Here is a 16,169-nt window from a genome sequence, read left to right as displayed (position 1 = left end):
TTTCTGGGTTTCTAGTGAATTTAATGCATGAGTCTCAAAAATCAATGACAAAGGAAAAAATGAATAAAATTAAAATGGGGTCAGGAGAAAAGGGCCATGGGCACACACAGGAGGGGCAGTCAGTGGCTGAGCTAGGAGCTGAAGCAGGGGAATTCCTTAGGTGTCATATCTCGTCCAACCCGTAGTCCTCCTCCGGGAAGTCCCCCACCGTCACGACTGCTGGCTTGACAAAGGCGCCATACTTGGCCTGGCATTCGAAGTAGCGTTTCCCATTCACACTGCAGGACAGGATGGGGGTGGGTGTGGTCAGAGGACCCTCACATGGCTCCACTCTAGAAGCTGGCATGGGCAGCTCAGCAAGCAGCACGCATGGACTTACACACAAATGCACACACAGACACCTGAGTGGGAATTCTTGTTACCTGCCATCATTTTTCCCCAGTGGCTCATCATAGCGGACACCAATCCAGTAGCCAGGTTTGAAATCTGTGAGACCTGCCAACAGAAGAGAAATTCCTGTGAAGCTTCTGGACATAGAAGAAATCCCCATGAAATTTCAGGATCACCCTGGATCCATGCCTACCCATTGAGTAGAAGCCTATCTTGGTGAAAACCATTTCTTGCTACCTCTATTGCTACCACTAGGACCACCTCCAGCTCCTGCCTGGACTAATATGGTAGCCACTTCACTGGTGTCCCTGCTTCCACCCCTGTCCCCCATTCACTGGGTGAAGACACCAGCCAGTGAGGGCTTTGTAAAAACCTAAGGGGGATGGCACTACTGCCTTGCCAGAGAGAGAGGCTTCAGAATAAATCCAACCTGCTGACAGCTTGATCTTGAACTTCCAGCCTCCATTACTGTAAGAAATAACTTTAAGTCGCTCAGTGAGTGGTACTTTGTTAGCAAACTAATACACAACTCAGCGACAAAAGACAGCATCCCAATGAAAAACTGAGCAGAGGAATATACAAGGAACTCAAAGAACTCAACACCCACCCTGCAAAAAAAAATCCCATTACAAAGTGGGCAACAGGAAGTTGAGGCTGCAGTGAGCCATGATCATGGCCAAAGGACATGAACACACACTTCTCAAAAGATGACATACTGGCCGGGCACGGTGGCTCACGCCTGTAATCCCAGCACTTTAGGAGGCTGAGAAGGGTGGATCACGAGGTCAGGAGATCGAGACCATCCTGGCTAACATGGTGAAACCCCGTCTGTACTGAAAATACAAAAAATTAGCTGGGTGTGGTGGCGGGCGCCTGTAGTTCCAGCTACTTGGGAGGCTGAGGCAGGAGAACCGTTTGAACCCGGGAGGCGGAGGTTGGAACGAGCGAGCTGAGATCATGCCACTGTATTCCAGCCTGGGCACAAAGCGAGACTACGTCTCAAAAGAAAAAAAAACAAAACCCCGACATACCGCTGGGCGCGGTGGCTCATGTTTGTAATCCTAGCACTTTGGGAGATCCACCAGCTCGGGTGGATCACTTGAGGCCAGGAGTTTGAGACCAGCCTGGCCAACATGGCAAAACCCTGTCTCTACTAAAAATACAGAAATTAGCCAGGTGCTGTGGCGCTCGCCTATAATCCCAGCTACTCGGGAGGCTGGGGCATGAGAATTGCTTGAACCCGGGAGGCAGAGGATGCAGTGAGCTGAGAGCACCACTGCACTCCAGCCTGGGTGACGGAGTGAGACTGTGTGTCAAAAAACAAAAAACAAAAGGCAAAGGATCTGAATAGACATTTCTCCAAAGAAGATACACAAATGGCCATGCAAAGATGCTCAACATCATTAGCTGCCAAAGAAGTGCAAATCAAAACCATGATGATGTTCCACTTCACACCCAGTGGATGACTGTAAGCAAAAGACAGACTAAAGTGCTGGTGAGGATGAGGACAAAATGGGACCCTCGTGCACTGCTGGTGGGAATGAAAACTGCTGCAGCGGCTGTGGGAAGCAGTGTGGCAGGTCCTCAAAAAAGTCAAGCACAGTGTTACCATGTGGCCCAGGGATTCCACTCCTAGGCACAGAGAAATGAAAACAAATGTCCACATAAAAATGTATTTTTTATTTTTTGAGATGGAGTCTTGCATGGTTGCCCAGGCTGGAGTGCAGTGATGTGATCTTGGCTCACTGCAACCTCCGCCTCCCAGGCTCAAGCGATTCTCCTGCCTCAGCCTTCCGGGTAGCTGCGATCACAGGCACCCGCCACCACGCCCAGTTAATTTTTGTATTTTTAGTAGAGATGGGGTTTCACCATGTTGGCCAGGCTGGTCTCAAAATTCCTGATCTCAGGTGATCTGCCCACCTTGGCCTCCCAAAGTGCTGGAATTACAGGCATGAGCCACCATGGCCAGCCACACAGAAATTTATAAAAGAATGTTCAGGCTGAGCATGGTGGCTCACACCTGTAATCCCAGCACTTTGGGAGGCTGAAGCAGGACGATCACTTGAGCGGGAAGAGTTTGAGACCAGCCTGGGCCACATGGCGAAATCCCATCCTACAAAAAAAACCACAAAACTTTAGCTGGGGGTGGTGATGAGTACCTGTATTCCCAGCTACTCAGGAGGCCGAGGTGGGAGGATGGCTTGAGCCCAAGAGGTTAAGGCTGAAATGGCCGAGATTGTGCCACTGCATTCCAGCCTGGGCAATAGCCAGATGCTGTCTCAAATTAGAAAAAAAAAAAAAAAAAAAAAAAAAAGAAGAAGGTTCATAGCAGCATTATTCATAATAGCCAAAAAGTGGAAATGACCCTAATGTCCACTAACTGGTGACTGGATACACTGTGGTCTAGGCGCTCAATGCAGGACTATTTGGCAACAGTGTGGCACTGACACAGGCATGCCACTGATGAAACTTGAAAGCATTCTGCTCAGTGGAAGCCGCCAGTTACAAAAGGCCACAGACTGCATGATCCTATTCCTATGAAACATCCAGAATTGGCAAATTAGAGACAGACGTAAATTAGTGGCTGCAGACGACTGGGGGATGGGTACACACAGGCATAAAGACTGAAATACCAGACAGTGGGGATGCCAGAAGCGGGAGGGTGGTGAGGGTTGAAAAATTATCTGTTGGGTACGATGTTCACAATTTGGGTCATGGGTACACTAGAAGCCCGGTCCCCACCCACTAGCAGGCAACACACCCATGTAACAATACATATATGTACCCCGTGTTTTTTTTTTTTTTTTTTTTTGGAGACAGGGTCTCCCTCTGTCACCCAGGCTGCAGTGCAGTGGTGCGATCATAGCTCACTGCAGCCTCAACTCCCGGGCTCAAGCCATCCTCCCACCTCAGCCTCCCAAATAGCTGGGGCACCTATAGGTGCTCACCACAACTGACCAAAGTTTTGTGGGATTTTTTTTTTTTTTTTTTGTAGAGACAGGGTCTCATTATGTTGCCCAGGCTGGTCTCAAATTCCTGGGTTCAAGTGATCCTCCTCTCTCAGCCTCCCAAAGTGCTGGGATTACAGGTGTGAGCCATTGCACCCAGCCTTTTTTTTGAGACTGGGTCTTTCTCTGCTGCCCAGGCTAGGGTGCAATGACACAATCATAGCTCACTGTAACCTCCAACTCCGGGGCTCAAGCAAGCCTCCCACCTTGTTCTCCCAAAGTGCTGAGTTTATAGGCGTGAGCCATCATGCCTAGCCTGTTCTTTTTAAAAAAAATCCACACTGCTCTCCACTGTGACGCCGCCCTGCCCATGCCCCTGACTACACTTCTCCCCTCTCCTCCCGCTCCCCTTCCCCAGGTGGACCTCCTGCGCTCTGCTCACCTGCACCCGCTACTCCTTCTGGCGGGAACTCTTCCTCCCTTTTCACCTGGCTGCTGCCTCCTTTCCTTCAGATGCTCCCAGCCTCCAGGTGCTTCCTCTGGGCTCACACAGCCCCCTGTGTTCCCTCACTCCTGCCTTGGTCACGCCGCCCGTTTCCCTACTGCGACTGACACTGCCCCACGCTTCGAAGCGCACAGGCCGCGTGCCTCTGGCTTCTGCTTCCTCCCTCGCTGGACAGATCACTCCGCCTGTGCCTCCCGCTTCCCTCCACAAACACTCTGGGCCGTCAGTGTCCGCAGATGGTTCCGTCACCTCCAGGGACTGAGATCGTTTCGAGTCCCCCCCCACCCCGCGCCCCTAGGCAGAGCGTGGTCTCCGAGGCTCCACTGTGCCCACAACATTTCCTCCCGGCCTTGGAGCCCTGGAGCCCGGGACCGGGCCCGCGGGCCACGCACCTACATACATGACGGTGCCCCGGCGAGGGGATTGTCCCGCCGCCCGCACCTCACAGCGGCTGCCCACGGGGATGGAGCTGGCCTGGGCCTTCTCCTCGGCCAGGCGCTGGGCGGCCTCGGCCTCCTGCTGAGCCCGCTCCTCCTCGTTGTACCGGCCGAGCTTGCTGCGCTTCAGGAAAGAGCGGACCGTGTCTGTGGGCAGAGGGGGCTGGGGTCAGTTGGGGTGTCGGCCGGGCCTAACAGGATGACGCTCCACCCACGAGGGGCCCACGTTCACGGAGGAACTCTCTCTTCCAGGTGACAAAGGGCTGTCACCCAAGCCCCAGGTCTCCCACCACAGCCTTAGCCTCTCCCAGGACTCCTAGGCCCCCCCCACTCCACAATCGTAAATGGAAGGGGTGCCGCCTGCACCCCTCACTACAGGACCCATGGTCTCTCACCCCTTCAGCGCACATCTGCCTTCATCATCCGCCTTCCTCCTCCGCCCTCCTCCGGCCCTGAGGCCCCCGGTCTCCCCCACACTCGATCCGTCCCAGGTGCCCTCACTGACCGCCACCCTGTCCACTCGCATTCCACCTGTCCTGCCCTCCACACCCCGTCCGACCGCCCCATGCCCCCATCTGACCCTGACAACACCCAGCCCCCACACCTACCCCTCAACTCCCTCCACTTTCCCAGCCCTCCCCCGACCACGTCTGACTGCCCATACCCCTGACACCTCCCGGCCCTCATTCCCACCCCAGGCCTCCGTCTGTCCCCACTCCCAGCCTCACCCCTATATCCTCCCAAGCTCTCGGCCCCCCGTCTACACCACTGGCCTCCCTGCAGGGGCCCTGTCTAACCTGCCCGCCCTCATACCTGCACATACTCCCTCTGGCCCCCACGCACCCCTCGACGCCCACCTGCCCGTACCTTGCCTCTGGTCGTAGGCTTCTTGTGAGATCGTGTACTTCTCCACCCGGGACACGTCCTCATACTCACCAAGGCGGGCGCCACTGTGGTCAATGACCTGTGTGAGGGGAGGGGCTCCGTGGGGATCAGGGTCTGGCCAGGGAGGCCTGGGTGCTGGGTGCAGGGACTTCAGTGTCTCCATCTGGGAAAAACGCATCTCCCTCCCTCGCCTGTACTGCAGCCTTCTCTTCTCTCCTGAGCCCGGCGGAAGGGAGAAGTAGCTACGTACACTGGCCACCTCCCCTTCCTCACCCCCATCCAAGCTCCCAGAGGCTGCCTCTGTCCCCAGAAGTTCCCCGCTTGCTGGCATCAACATCGCCAAGGGCCCCAAAGTCACAGAGTCCAACCGGCAGAGCTCAGGCCTTGCCCACAGCCCTGTGCACAGCGCATCTCCTCGCTGGGCCTCTGGGACTCTCCTAAGCTGGCCCCAACCTCAGGCCCCAGAGCATCTCTTCCTGTTCTGCCCCCAGTATTCATTCATTCATTGGTTTCCGAGCTCCCAGGGGCCCAGCTGGGCCTCATGCTGGGGACTCAGTGTAAACACAGACGCACTCTGCCCTCAGGCTGTGCTCATTGTGCAGGGAGAAGGCCAACCACAAACAAAGGAACAGGTACCTATGAAACACTGGAGGATGGCTATGGAGAAAAATATGACAGGGAAGAGGCTTAAGGAGCATGGGAGGGTAGGCTTCCCAAAAGAGGGGATGTTTGAGCCAAGGCTGGAAGGATGAGCAAGAACGGCAGGTGCAGACGGCCAGAGGTAGAAATGTCCTTCACGCTCTAGAGTGGGTGGTGCGGGTGGGGTGGAGCGAGCCAGAGGGAGAGTGGAAGACACAAGGGACTGCTGGAGACTTTGGGTTTTCTTTTGTTTTTTTTTTTTGACGGAGTCTCGCTCTGTCACCCAGGCTGGAGTGTGGTGGTGTGATCTCAGCTCTCGGAAACCTCTGCCTCCCCCCAAATTCAAGTGATTCTCCTGCCTCAGCCTCCCGGGCAGCTGAAACTATAGGCACACACCACCACACCCGGCTAATTTTTGTATTTTTAAGTAGAGACGACGTTTCACCATGCTGGTCAGGCTGGTCTAGAACTCCTGACCTCAAGTGATCTTCCCACCTCAGCCTCCCAATGTACTGGGTGGGATTACAGGCACGATCCACCGCACCTGGCCTAGACTTTGGTTTTTATCTGGAGCGAAGTGCCACCAGGGCAGGGCTCTGAGCTAGGAGGGCCCTGGCCTGACTCAGGTGGTCCCAGGCTCCCTCTGGCTGAGATGGGGAGTGGGGAGGCCAGGGAGGAAGCTGCCGGGATGGCGAGGTTGGGGGAAGGATGGAGGCTGGACCAGGGTCAGGGAAGTTTTTGTAGGTGGAGCCGAGAGGATTTGATGAGAGAGTGAATGTGGGGGTGAGGGAGAGAGCGGGCCCAAGGAACACCCTGAGGTGTCTGGCCTAAGCCACTGGGCTAACATGGCAAAATAGGAATGGCCTTTATCTCTGGATGAAGCGTCACTGAGAATTTCTGTTATGTTGAGAATTTTCACAAATTTGAAGTTCTGTTATTTTAAACAATGAATATGGGTGATATTTATAAAGAGAAAAAGAATTTTAGAAAATGTAAAAATTCCCCAGTGGCTCCACTCTGGAACACCTTCCTTGAGTGGCCTGGGAGGTCTGTGTGTACCTGAACCGCCCGTTATGAAACCTGCTCAAAGATGCCACTGCCTATGAGGTGCCTATGAACACCCGCACCCCTTAGCTTCAGCTGCCCAGGGTGGCCCAAAGGCTCAGTCCTGTGCACCCAGCAGAGGCCTGACCCACAGCTCCAGACCTCGTCCCCTCATCAGGACTCTCACAGCAGCCCCTTCCTGGTCTCCCTACTCTTCCTGTCCTCCACCATCTGTTCCCCACACACAGCCAGAGGGGGCCTGTGAACACCTGAGCCAGGTCAGGGTCCTCCCCAGCTTCCACACTGTTTGGCCGCAGAAGTGGCCTGTCTTAATCCCCACCGTGCTCCCTCCCACCTCGGAGTGTTTGCTGGGTTGTGCCCCATTCCTAGGGCACCCCTTCCCCATCTTCAGTTAACCTTTTTTTTTTTTTTTTTTTTTTTTAAAGATAGGATCTCGCTCTATCATCCAAACTGGAGTGCAGTGGTGTGATCTCGGCTCACTGCAACTTCCAGCTCCTGGGTTCAAGTGATCCTCCTGCCTCAGCCTCCTGAGTAGCTAGGATTACAGGCATCTGCCACCACGCCCAGCTAATTTCTGTATTTTTAGGAGAGACGGGGTTTCACTGTCTCGAACTCCTGACCTTAAGTGATCTGTCCACCTCAGCCTCCCAAGGCACTGGGATTACAGGTGTGAACCACCATGCCCGACCAATTCTTTTTATTCTTCTCGTCTCTGCTCCAGCAGCACCACCTCCAGGATGTCCTCCCAGATGTCACTGATGCATCAGGTACCCCAGGATAGGGTCTCCCAGCTTCATGATCTCCTACACAACCCTTGTCTCCCCTGACCCTTCACATTCAGTCCTCTGGCCATTTAGCCAACATCTGCCTCATACACTAGAACTTCTCAGATGCAGTCATAATGAAACCCCTGGCACAACACAGATGGGGAATGAACAGTTAATCAAGGAGAGAAAAAAGAAGCAGTTCTCTCTAGAGTCATGTAGACTGGGGCCAAAATGCTATTGACAGTTCATCCTTAAGAAAGTAGATTCTGGGCTGGGTGCGGTGGCTCATGCCTGTAATCCCAGCACTTTGGGAGGCCGAGGTGGGCGGATTACCTGAGGTCAGGAGTTCGAGACCAGCCTGACTAACATGGTGAAACCCCGTCTCTACTAAAAATACAAAAATTACCCTGGTGTAGTGGCGGGCATCTGTAATCCCAGCTACTCGGGAGGCTGAGGCAGGAGAATCGCTTGAACCGGGGAGGCGGAGGTTGCAGTGAGCCGAGATCATGCCACTGCACGCCAGTCTGGGAGACAGAGCAAGACTCTGTCTCAAAAAAAAAAAAATAAATAAATAAATAAACTCCACCCTGAAGCTAAATTTTCTCTTCTGCAAAATGGGGATAATTACATTATCCTTGTGGTCTTACTTTATGGATTCAATTCATCATTCAACAATGATTCACAGGGCTGGGCATGGTGGCTCACGCCTGTAATCCCAGCACTTTGCCAGGCCGAGGTGGGCAGATCACTTGAGGTCAGGAGTTCAAGACCAGCCTGGCCAACATGGTGAAACCCCAACTCTACTTAAAATACAAAATTACAAAATTAGCCAGGCGTGGTGGTGCACACCTGTAATCCCAGCTACTTGGGAGGCTGAGGCAGGAGAATAGCTTGAACCCAGGAGACAGAGGTTGCAGTGAGCTGAGATCACACCACTGCATTCCGGCCTGGGGAACAAGGGCAAAACTCTGTCTCGAAGAAAACAAAACAAAAAACGATTCACGGACTATCCTCCCTGTCCCAGGCACTATTCCAAGTACCGGGGACACAGCAGTGAATTATAGTGATAAAAATTTCCACCCTCAGGGCACTCGAATCCAGGGAGGCAGAGAGTAAATAAACCAGATGAGAGAAATCCAGAGTGTGTCAGAGGAGAATTACTGGTAAACACAAAAATCTAAAATAAAGCAAAGAAGGGGAAAGGAATGAGGTAAACGTTAACACTGAGGCCGGTGAAGACTTCACTAGAATCCTGACACTTTAAATTAAGACAGGAAGGAAGGGTGAGGCACGCAGGCATATGACAAAAGAACCATTCAGGCCCAGGATCCAGAGGCTGAGCTCACCTGGACTGTGCAAGGAGCAATGTGGCTGCTACAGACTGAGTGAGGTGGGGAGGGAATAAGGACAGAAAGGGGCTGGGCTTGGTGGCTCATGCCTGTAATCCCAGCACTTTAGTAGGTCAAGGTGAGCTGATCACTTGAGGTCAGGAGTTCCAGACCAGCCTGGCCAACATGGCGAAAACCCATCTCTACTAAAAATACAAAAATTAGCTGGGTGGGCACCTGTAATCCCAGCTACTCGGGAGGCTGGGGCACAAGGATCACTTGAACCCAGGAGGTGAAGGTTGCAGTGAGCCCGATAGTGCCACTGCACTCCATTCCAGATTGGGTGACAGAGTGAGACTCTGTCTCAAAAAAAGACAGAAAGGATGTACTGAGCGGATGCACAAAGAGATCATGTGTTCTGGTTTCTCCCAAGCTGTCCAGCCTGGTCGCTCACTGTGACCTACCTCACATTCTAGGCCTCTGTACACCCTGCTCCCTCCTTTCCACCTCTTTCTCTTAAGTCACCCTTTCCTCATCCCTCAGCTCAGACATCCCTTCCTCCAGGAAGCCCTCTCTGATTCTCCCAGGTGGAGTCAGGCACCTCTTCTTGGTGGCTCCAGTCCCCTGGGATTTCCTGATCCCAGCCCAGACCACTCTAGGCTGTCCCTGTCTAATGATGGGTCTGTCTCTCGTCAGGCTGCACTGGAGGCTCCACGAAGGCAGACCTATCTTGGGTATGACTGAGGGCAAAGCCCAGCAAGTGTCTGTTGAATAACCAAATGAAAGGTGGGGTGGGGGAGTGTCCCAGCTAGAGAGTCCTCACGTGGATGCGGCAGCCGTCATCTACAGGGTAGGAGCCCAGCAGCGCATCCTCTTGATCCAGCTTGCTGTAGAACTTGTCGTCAACTCCATACAGCTCCAGTTCCATGCAGGAAGCAGGGCTGCCCACCAGCAACTCCAGTTTACACTGTGAGGAGGAGGCAGGGTGAGGAGAAGGAGGCCAGGGGCCCCGCCCCTTGCATCAATGACCATCGCCACGTCTCTTTTCCTCCAAAAGACCCCCCAGTCAGGACGCACGGGGCCGCAATCCAGCCCCTCGCCTCTTGCCCCCGCCCTCTGGACCGTCGGATTTTTCGCTGGACTCGGCCCTCATCTCTGCACTCTCGAGTTCTCTCCGGACCCGCCCCGCCGCGACCGGGTCCCCAGCCTCCGCAGCCTGGGATCACCTCCGGGCCCGCCCAGTCACTCCCCGGCCCCTCCCAGCCTCCCCCTTCCGGGAACCCCCCAATTTCTTCGCCCCGCCCCTCCGGACCCCGCCCCCATGGCCACACCTTGAACTCAGCGATGGTGAGGCTGCGGCTGTATCGCTTCTCGGAGCGGAAGGTGTTGAGGGAGCTGCTGATGAAAACGGTCACCGTGGGTGCCGACACCCCCGTCACCTCCATCTTGCCGCGCCCTGCGGAGGCCTGCAGCGCAGTCCAGCCGCCTCACACCCGCTCCGCAGCCGCCGCCGCCGCTGCTGCTGCTGCTGGGCTATCAGCCCCGCCTCCTGCTCCGTGCCTGACCAATCCGCGCTCTCCTGCCAGGAGCGTCCGCCAATCGCCGCCGTCCCTTCCCCACCGCCAGGAAGAGGGCTCTCCTTACTCTTGGGCCAGCCCAGCCAATCCAGAGGGGCCTTCCATAGTTCACGGTTCTTCCAATAGCGGCCCGGGAAAGGACCAGAACAGGCGGCGAAGACTGAAGCCCGGAGGTAGGAGTGGCAAGAGCTCGCCCAGTCCGCGAAAGGTAAACTCGCGCATGCGCACTGGCCTTCAACCAAGCCAAGCGCCGTGGCTTCTGTCCTGGATGCTCAGTGTTTTGCGGTTTACGATGCGCATCGTTTTCCCGGCTCTGGCACCAGATCCATACTATTCTGTAAACTGAGGCGGCGATGCCCAAAAATTGGAAGCAATTACTCTAAGATATCAAAAGATTGAAGCAAGCCATGAAACCTCTGCGCGGAGAGAGCCGAGCCCGAGGCGGCTGGGAGCCAGCACGTGTGCGCAGCTCCGCCCTCTTTTGGCGAAGCACCTAGGCCTGGCCCCTCTCGCGACCTGTAGCGCGGCAGAGCAAGCGCAGAAGGCTGGGAGGGCTGCGCGGGCTGCGCATCGCCATGGAGCCCGACGGGACCTACGAGCCGGGCTTCGTGGGTATTCGCTTCTGCCAGGAATGGTGAGGCGGAGGGAGCGGGTGATGTTAGAAGGCGGGCGAGGAATGGCTCCAGGACTAACCCCTGGCACCTCCCCCTCCCCACAGTAACAACATGCTGTACCCCAAGGAAGACAAGGAGAACCGCATTCTGCTCTACGCGGTGAGCGCCGGGGTCTTCCCCGGCAGGTCCACCTGTTCCCAGCGTGGCCCCGCCCTGCCCCCTGCCTCTGTGATCGGACTCCCTGTTCGCCCTCCGCTGCACCTCAAGTGATCCTGACTCTCATGTCCTGCCCATCCCCAAAGAGAGTCCTGTTGTCATATCCTCCGGGATCACCCTGCCCTCTCCTCCCAATCTTGTCTGGAATCCTTCCGTGACCCCCTTTCCCCCACACTCGCCCTCTCGTAGTGCCGGAACTGTGATTACCAGCAGGAGGCCGACAACAGCTGCATCTATGTCAACAAGATCACGCACGAAGTGGAGTGAGTGGCGGGCCCTGAGCTGGGGGCGGGGGTGTTGGCTCTGGAGGCTGGGTCTGAGCGTAATTTTGCACCCCCGCGTCCCTGCAGCGAACTGACCCAGATTATCGCCGACGTGTCCCAGGACCCCACGTTGCCGCGGACCGAGGACCACCCGTGCCAAAAGTGAGCGTTCAGCTGGTACTGGGGAGGTAAAGTGAGGCTCGTCTCCTCACTGGGCGAAGGGAGGAGGGAAGGGTGTGAAGCCTCCGGTGACCGAGCCCCCACCCTCTCAGGTGCGGCCACAAGGAGGCTGTGTTTTTCCAGTCACACAGTGCGCGGGCCGAGGTAAGTGGCGCGAGGGCTTTCTAAGTATCTGGGGCTTGTTTGGTCCTTTCTGGGGGCGGGGATATCAATGTGGGTGATCCTGCGCTTCTTGGAACTCTGTGCCGGGCCCTTACCTATTGATGATGTTCTCTTGCCTGTTCTTTTGGGGTAAGGCGTTGCTGGGTCCAAATCCTTCCTAACCATGCATCATTTCTGCCAGGACGCCATGCGCCTTTACTACGTGTGCACAGCCCCACACTGCGGCCACCGCTGGACCGAGTGACCTCCTCTCTCCCCCGAGTGTAATAAACACCAGATTCCATGCGTGAGTTTTCTGTGTTTATTTGCCTCGTGGGGAGGACGCTGGCACACCGTATCAGGCTGCGCGGTGCAGGGCGCGGTGCTGTGCGTAGGTGTCGGGCCGGGAGCTGGTGAAGCCGCAGTCCTCGCACACGTGCAGCTTCTCGCGGCGCTCACGGTAAGCGTAGCTGGCCGGCTGTCCATGCACCTTAGCAAGGTGAGCTTCCAGGGAGCAGCGCTGCGTAAACGCTTTCCCGCAAGCACTGCAGCGGAAGGGCCGGATCCCTGCACAGATGGGCGCAGAGGGGAGGGCTGGACAGAGAGGGCAATGGGCTCTGGACTAAAGCGCCCCCACCCTGCTTTCCAGTGTTGAGCATTTCTGGTACCTATTCCAAGCTCTTCAGACTCTTCCACCCATGACCCACCATCTGCTACCGTCACCCAGTGCAGACATGGGCCAGACACCTGTGTCTCCACCCTCCCTCACCAGGATGCTCCCTCCCCTGGGGGATGGAGAGGGAGGCCTTCCCTTGCCTTTCGATCTGGAGCCTGAATCGTATAACCGGCATCCGTCTGCACTCTGCATTCCGTGACAGGCCCCTATTTTGGTGCCACCTTACACCCACCCACTGGGGTCCGAGAGACATCATGTCTTGATTCCCCATATCCCACATACACAAACCATGGACACTCCACAGCCCAGCACCTCTCTCCATTTCCTTCCATCCCCACCTGGGGCCCAGCAACTTTTCCCTGTCCCTGCCACTGCTCACCAGTGTGAGTCCTCATGTGGCGCTTGAGATCGAAGGCGTCATGAAAGCCCTTGCCACAACAGCGGCACAGGTGGCGGCGCACGGGGCTGTGGCACTTGAGGTGCCTTGTCAGCATGCGCTGCAGAGGGAAGGCCTTAGGGCAGAGCGGGCAGCCCAGCGTCCCTGGGCCCCTGGGAGCAGAGGTCAGGTTGCCCTGTGTGGGCTGCTGGAGGGATGCAGGAGTTATTAGCCTCTCTGGCTGGACCCCATCTACCCTTTGTTACTCTGCAAATGAGTATTTACAGAGTGTCCTGAGCTACCACGGAGGATTCGGAAGGCAGGTGGGAGACAGTGATTAGTGTGTGTGCCTGTCACTCTCCAGGGCCTTCCCTCACTATCCCATGGTCCTTACTTTCTCTATGCCAAGTCCCATCTTCTGATGTGATATACACTTTTTTTTTTTTTTTTTTTAAAGATAGAGTCTTGCTCTGTCGCCCAGGCAGGAGTGAAGTGGTATGATGTCACGTCACTGCAACCTCCGCCTCCCGGGTTCAAGCGATTCTAGTGCCTCAGCCTCCCCACGATTACACGATTGTAGGCATGCGCCACATGCCCAGTTAATTTTTTTATTTTTTGTAGAGATGGGGTTTCACCATGTTGGCCAGGCTGGTCTTGAATTCCTGACCTCAAGCAATCCACCCACCTTGGCCTCACAAAGTGCTGGGATTACAGGCATGAGCCACTATGCCCGGTCTATTTTTCTAATTTTATTGTTTTTTTTTGAGAGGGGATGGAGTCTAGGTCTGTTTCCCAGGCTGGAGTGCAGTGGCGCAGACTCGGCTCACTGCATCCTCTGCCCTGCCTCCTAGGTTCAACTGATTCTCCTGCCTCAGCCTCCTGAGGAGCTGGGATTACAGGCGCATGCCACCATGTCTGGCTTTTCTTTTTTTTTTTTTTTTTTCACACAGAATCTCGCTCTGTCACCCAGGCTGGAGTGCAGTGGCGCAATCTCGGCTCACTGCGACTGCCGCCTCCTGGGTTCAAGCGATTCTCCTGCCTCAGCCTCCCAAATAGCTGGGATTACAGGCACGTGCCACCATGTCTGGCTAATGTTTGTAATTTTAGTAGAGACAAGGTTTCAACATGTTGGCCAGCCTGGTCTCGAACTCATGACCTCAAGTGATTCACCCGCCTCGGCCTCCCAAAGTGCTGGAATTACAGGCTGACTAATTTTATTGTCTATACATGCAGCCCCAACCAGAATATAAGCTCCATAAAATTGTGGATTTTTGTCTTATTCCCGCTGAATGTAACAGCCCATGCCTAGAACAGTGCCTAGCTTTCATGAATATATTACATTCCAGCTGGCGCTTTCCTTCCTCCAATGCATGCACAGCTGAAAAAGCCCTTATCTCCCATCGCACTCCTGTTGCCTTGTCCCACGTTCTGACATAAAGCGGATCATCCACATGTGGGGATGAATCTTGTGCCCCGCTGGAAGAGATCCCTGTGGCTGCCGGCCCTGGTGCCTGGGGTGAGACCTAACAGTAGAGAGCTCACTACTAGGAAAGGAGAGGCATTCCCAACAGAGAGAAGTAGGGGCGGACAGGTCCCGAGGCTGGAGGGCGTGTGCAGATGGGTCGGGGGAGCAAGGGGCTGTCAGCTTCATTAAGGCTGAGAGCAGGCAGGAGCGAAACAGCTGGCTTTGCTGGCCAGTTACACACTCACCGCTGTCCACGGATCCCTGACACTGGACGACTGTTGTGCCGGTGGCCCCCCCAGGCTGCTGCAGTCTGAGGAGAAAAGCCAGATGGTGACACTGCGTCTCTCCTGCCCCTTACCTCCAGGCACAGTGAGGGGCCCACCTGGGATATAGGCATCTCCCCGGAGCTGGTCAGGCAGATGGCCCCAGTTGGGGGGCTGTGGACGCCGACTCCTGACCAGGAAGGCGCGGGGCATGCCCTCCGGAAGGCTCTCCACACACACGGGCTGCTTCCACCTGCTGTCAGACCTCAGCCCCAGGATGACTATCCCTGGTGGGAAAGGAGGGGAAGCCTCTGAGGAACCTCATTCTCTTCATGCAAATTTCCTGACTGGCCCTGGGAGTGGACTAAGCTGGCTCGGGTTACCCCTGCCTGGGGACCTGCCCATCTTCTCCCAGGTTTTGGAGGGAACCATCCAGCCTCCAGGGGTGGACAAGCACTAGGACCACCAAGCAGGGCCAGGCAAGGGGAGATGGGCCTGGGGAGCTTTTGAGGATAGGAAGAAGAAACAAGGCCCCAGGGGGACTGTCTCCCAGGGGTTGAGGGTCTGTTTGCCAGGCAAATCAGTCACCAGGGGACATCCAGCAGCCTGCCTGGTTATTCAAATCACAGCAGCTGTCTGAGGACACTGAAGGGGCCCCCTGCTGTGATTGCCCTGCTCTGTAGGGTGCAGGGAGGACAGCAGATCTGGATAAGTCAGGGCAAAATGAGGATCCAGGCTGTGCATCCTCAGGCAGGATGCCCCACCTCTCTGATCTTCAGATTCCCAGGGCTAACATTCAGCCAGAAGCACTGTTCAGGTGTAGCAGGCACTAAAATACTAGTTTGTTAATAATCTAGCCCCTAGTTACTGCCTGGGACAACACTCTTCCTCCCTCCCACAGTCTGGAAAGTAAAAGGGGGTCTCCTATTTTTTTTTTTTTTTTTTTTTGAGACGGAGTTTCACTCTTGTTGCCCAGGCTGGAGTGCAGTGGCACCATCTTGGCTCACTGGAACCTCCACCTCCCGGGTTCAAACGATTCTCCTGCCTCAGCCTCCTGAGTAGCTGGGACTACAGGCATGCACCACCACACCGGGCTAATTTTTGTATTTTTGGTAGAGACAGAGTTTCACCATGTTGGCCAGGCTAGTCTTGAACTCCTGACGTCAAGTGATCCGCCTGCCTTGGCCTCCCAAAGTGCTGGGATTACAGGCATGAGCCACCGCACCTGGCCTAAAGGGGGTCTCTTGACACAGCCAGGGGCTCCCAGGACCCTACCCCGGCACACTGGCCAAGCTCTGTTTTACACTTGATTCTTAGCCAGAAGACTAAGAAGCAATCCAAGCTCTGTTTTTTAATTTTTTTTTTTTGAGGCGGAGTTTTGCTCGTTGCCCAGGCTGGAGTGCAATGGCGTGATCTTGGCTCACCGCAGCCTCC

The 16,169-nt window shown here is 55.3% G+C and overlaps 3 protein-coding genes across 9 annotated transcripts; 1 reads left to right on the top strand and 2 right to left on the bottom strand.

Moving 5' to 3' along the window:
• Nucleotides 1–10,430, bottom strand: TBCB (tubulin folding cofactor B). Of its 2 annotated transcripts, none has more exons than XR_010153829.1 (6): nt 10,296–10,430; nt 9,788–9,931; nt 5,148–5,244; nt 3,781–4,427; nt 423–495; nt 1–278 (listed from the first exon to the last, which is right to left on the bottom strand). XR_010153829.1 is itself a non-coding variant. In XM_512610.6 (6 exons), the coding sequence occupies exons 1-6, from the start codon at nt 10,407–10,409 to the stop codon at nt 164–166; spliced, it is 735 nt and encodes a 244-aa protein (XP_512610.1). In that variant the 5' UTR covers nt 10,410–10,430; the 3' UTR covers nt 1–163. The 2 variants fall into 2 exon arrangements, 1 of the variants encoding a protein (XP_512610.1); XM_512610.6 differs by having other exon boundaries at nt 4,236–4,427.
• Nucleotides 10,431–11,051: 621 nt separating this feature from the next.
• On the top strand, nt 11,052–12,266 carry POLR2I (RNA polymerase II subunit I). The gene is made up of 6 exons (XM_001162834.7): nt 11,052–11,175; nt 11,260–11,314; nt 11,561–11,634; nt 11,722–11,796; nt 11,907–11,958; nt 12,158–12,266. Exons 1-6 carry the CDS (start codon nt 11,117–11,119, stop codon nt 12,218–12,220), a joined length of 378 nt encoding a protein of 125 aa, XP_001162834.1. The 5' UTR covers nt 11,052–11,116; the 3' UTR covers nt 12,221–12,266.
• OVOL3 (ovo like zinc finger 3) lies at nt 12,256–15,056 on the bottom strand. 6 transcript variants are annotated; one of them, NM_001302762.1, is made up of 4 exons: nt 14,855–14,948; nt 14,718–14,782; nt 13,011–13,215; nt 12,256–12,522 (listed from the first exon to the last, which is right to left on the bottom strand). In NM_001302762.1, the coding sequence occupies exons 1-4, from the start codon at nt 14,946–14,948 to the stop codon at nt 12,314–12,316; spliced, it is 573 nt and encodes a 190-aa protein (NP_001289691.1). In that variant the 3' UTR covers nt 12,256–12,313. The 6 variants fall into 6 exon arrangements, with proteins under 6 accessions (NP_001289691.1, XP_063656461.1, XP_063656462.1 ...); XM_063800391.1 differs by having other exon boundaries at nt 12,264–12,549; nt 14,855–15,056; XM_063800392.1 differs by having other exon boundaries at nt 12,264–12,522; nt 13,011–13,212; nt 14,855–15,056.
• Nucleotides 15,057–16,169: the final 1,113 nt, after the last annotated feature.

Source organism: Pan troglodytes, chromosome 20, assembly GCF_028858775.2.
Source record: "Pan troglodytes isolate AG18354 chromosome 20, NHGRI_mPanTro3-v2.0_pri, whole genome shotgun sequence".
NCBI classification, from domain to species: Eukaryota; Metazoa; Chordata; class Mammalia; order Primates; family Hominidae; genus Pan; species Pan troglodytes.
The sequence above is the reverse complement of the archived record's forward strand: the minus strand, read 5'-3'. Positions and strand labels throughout refer to the sequence as shown.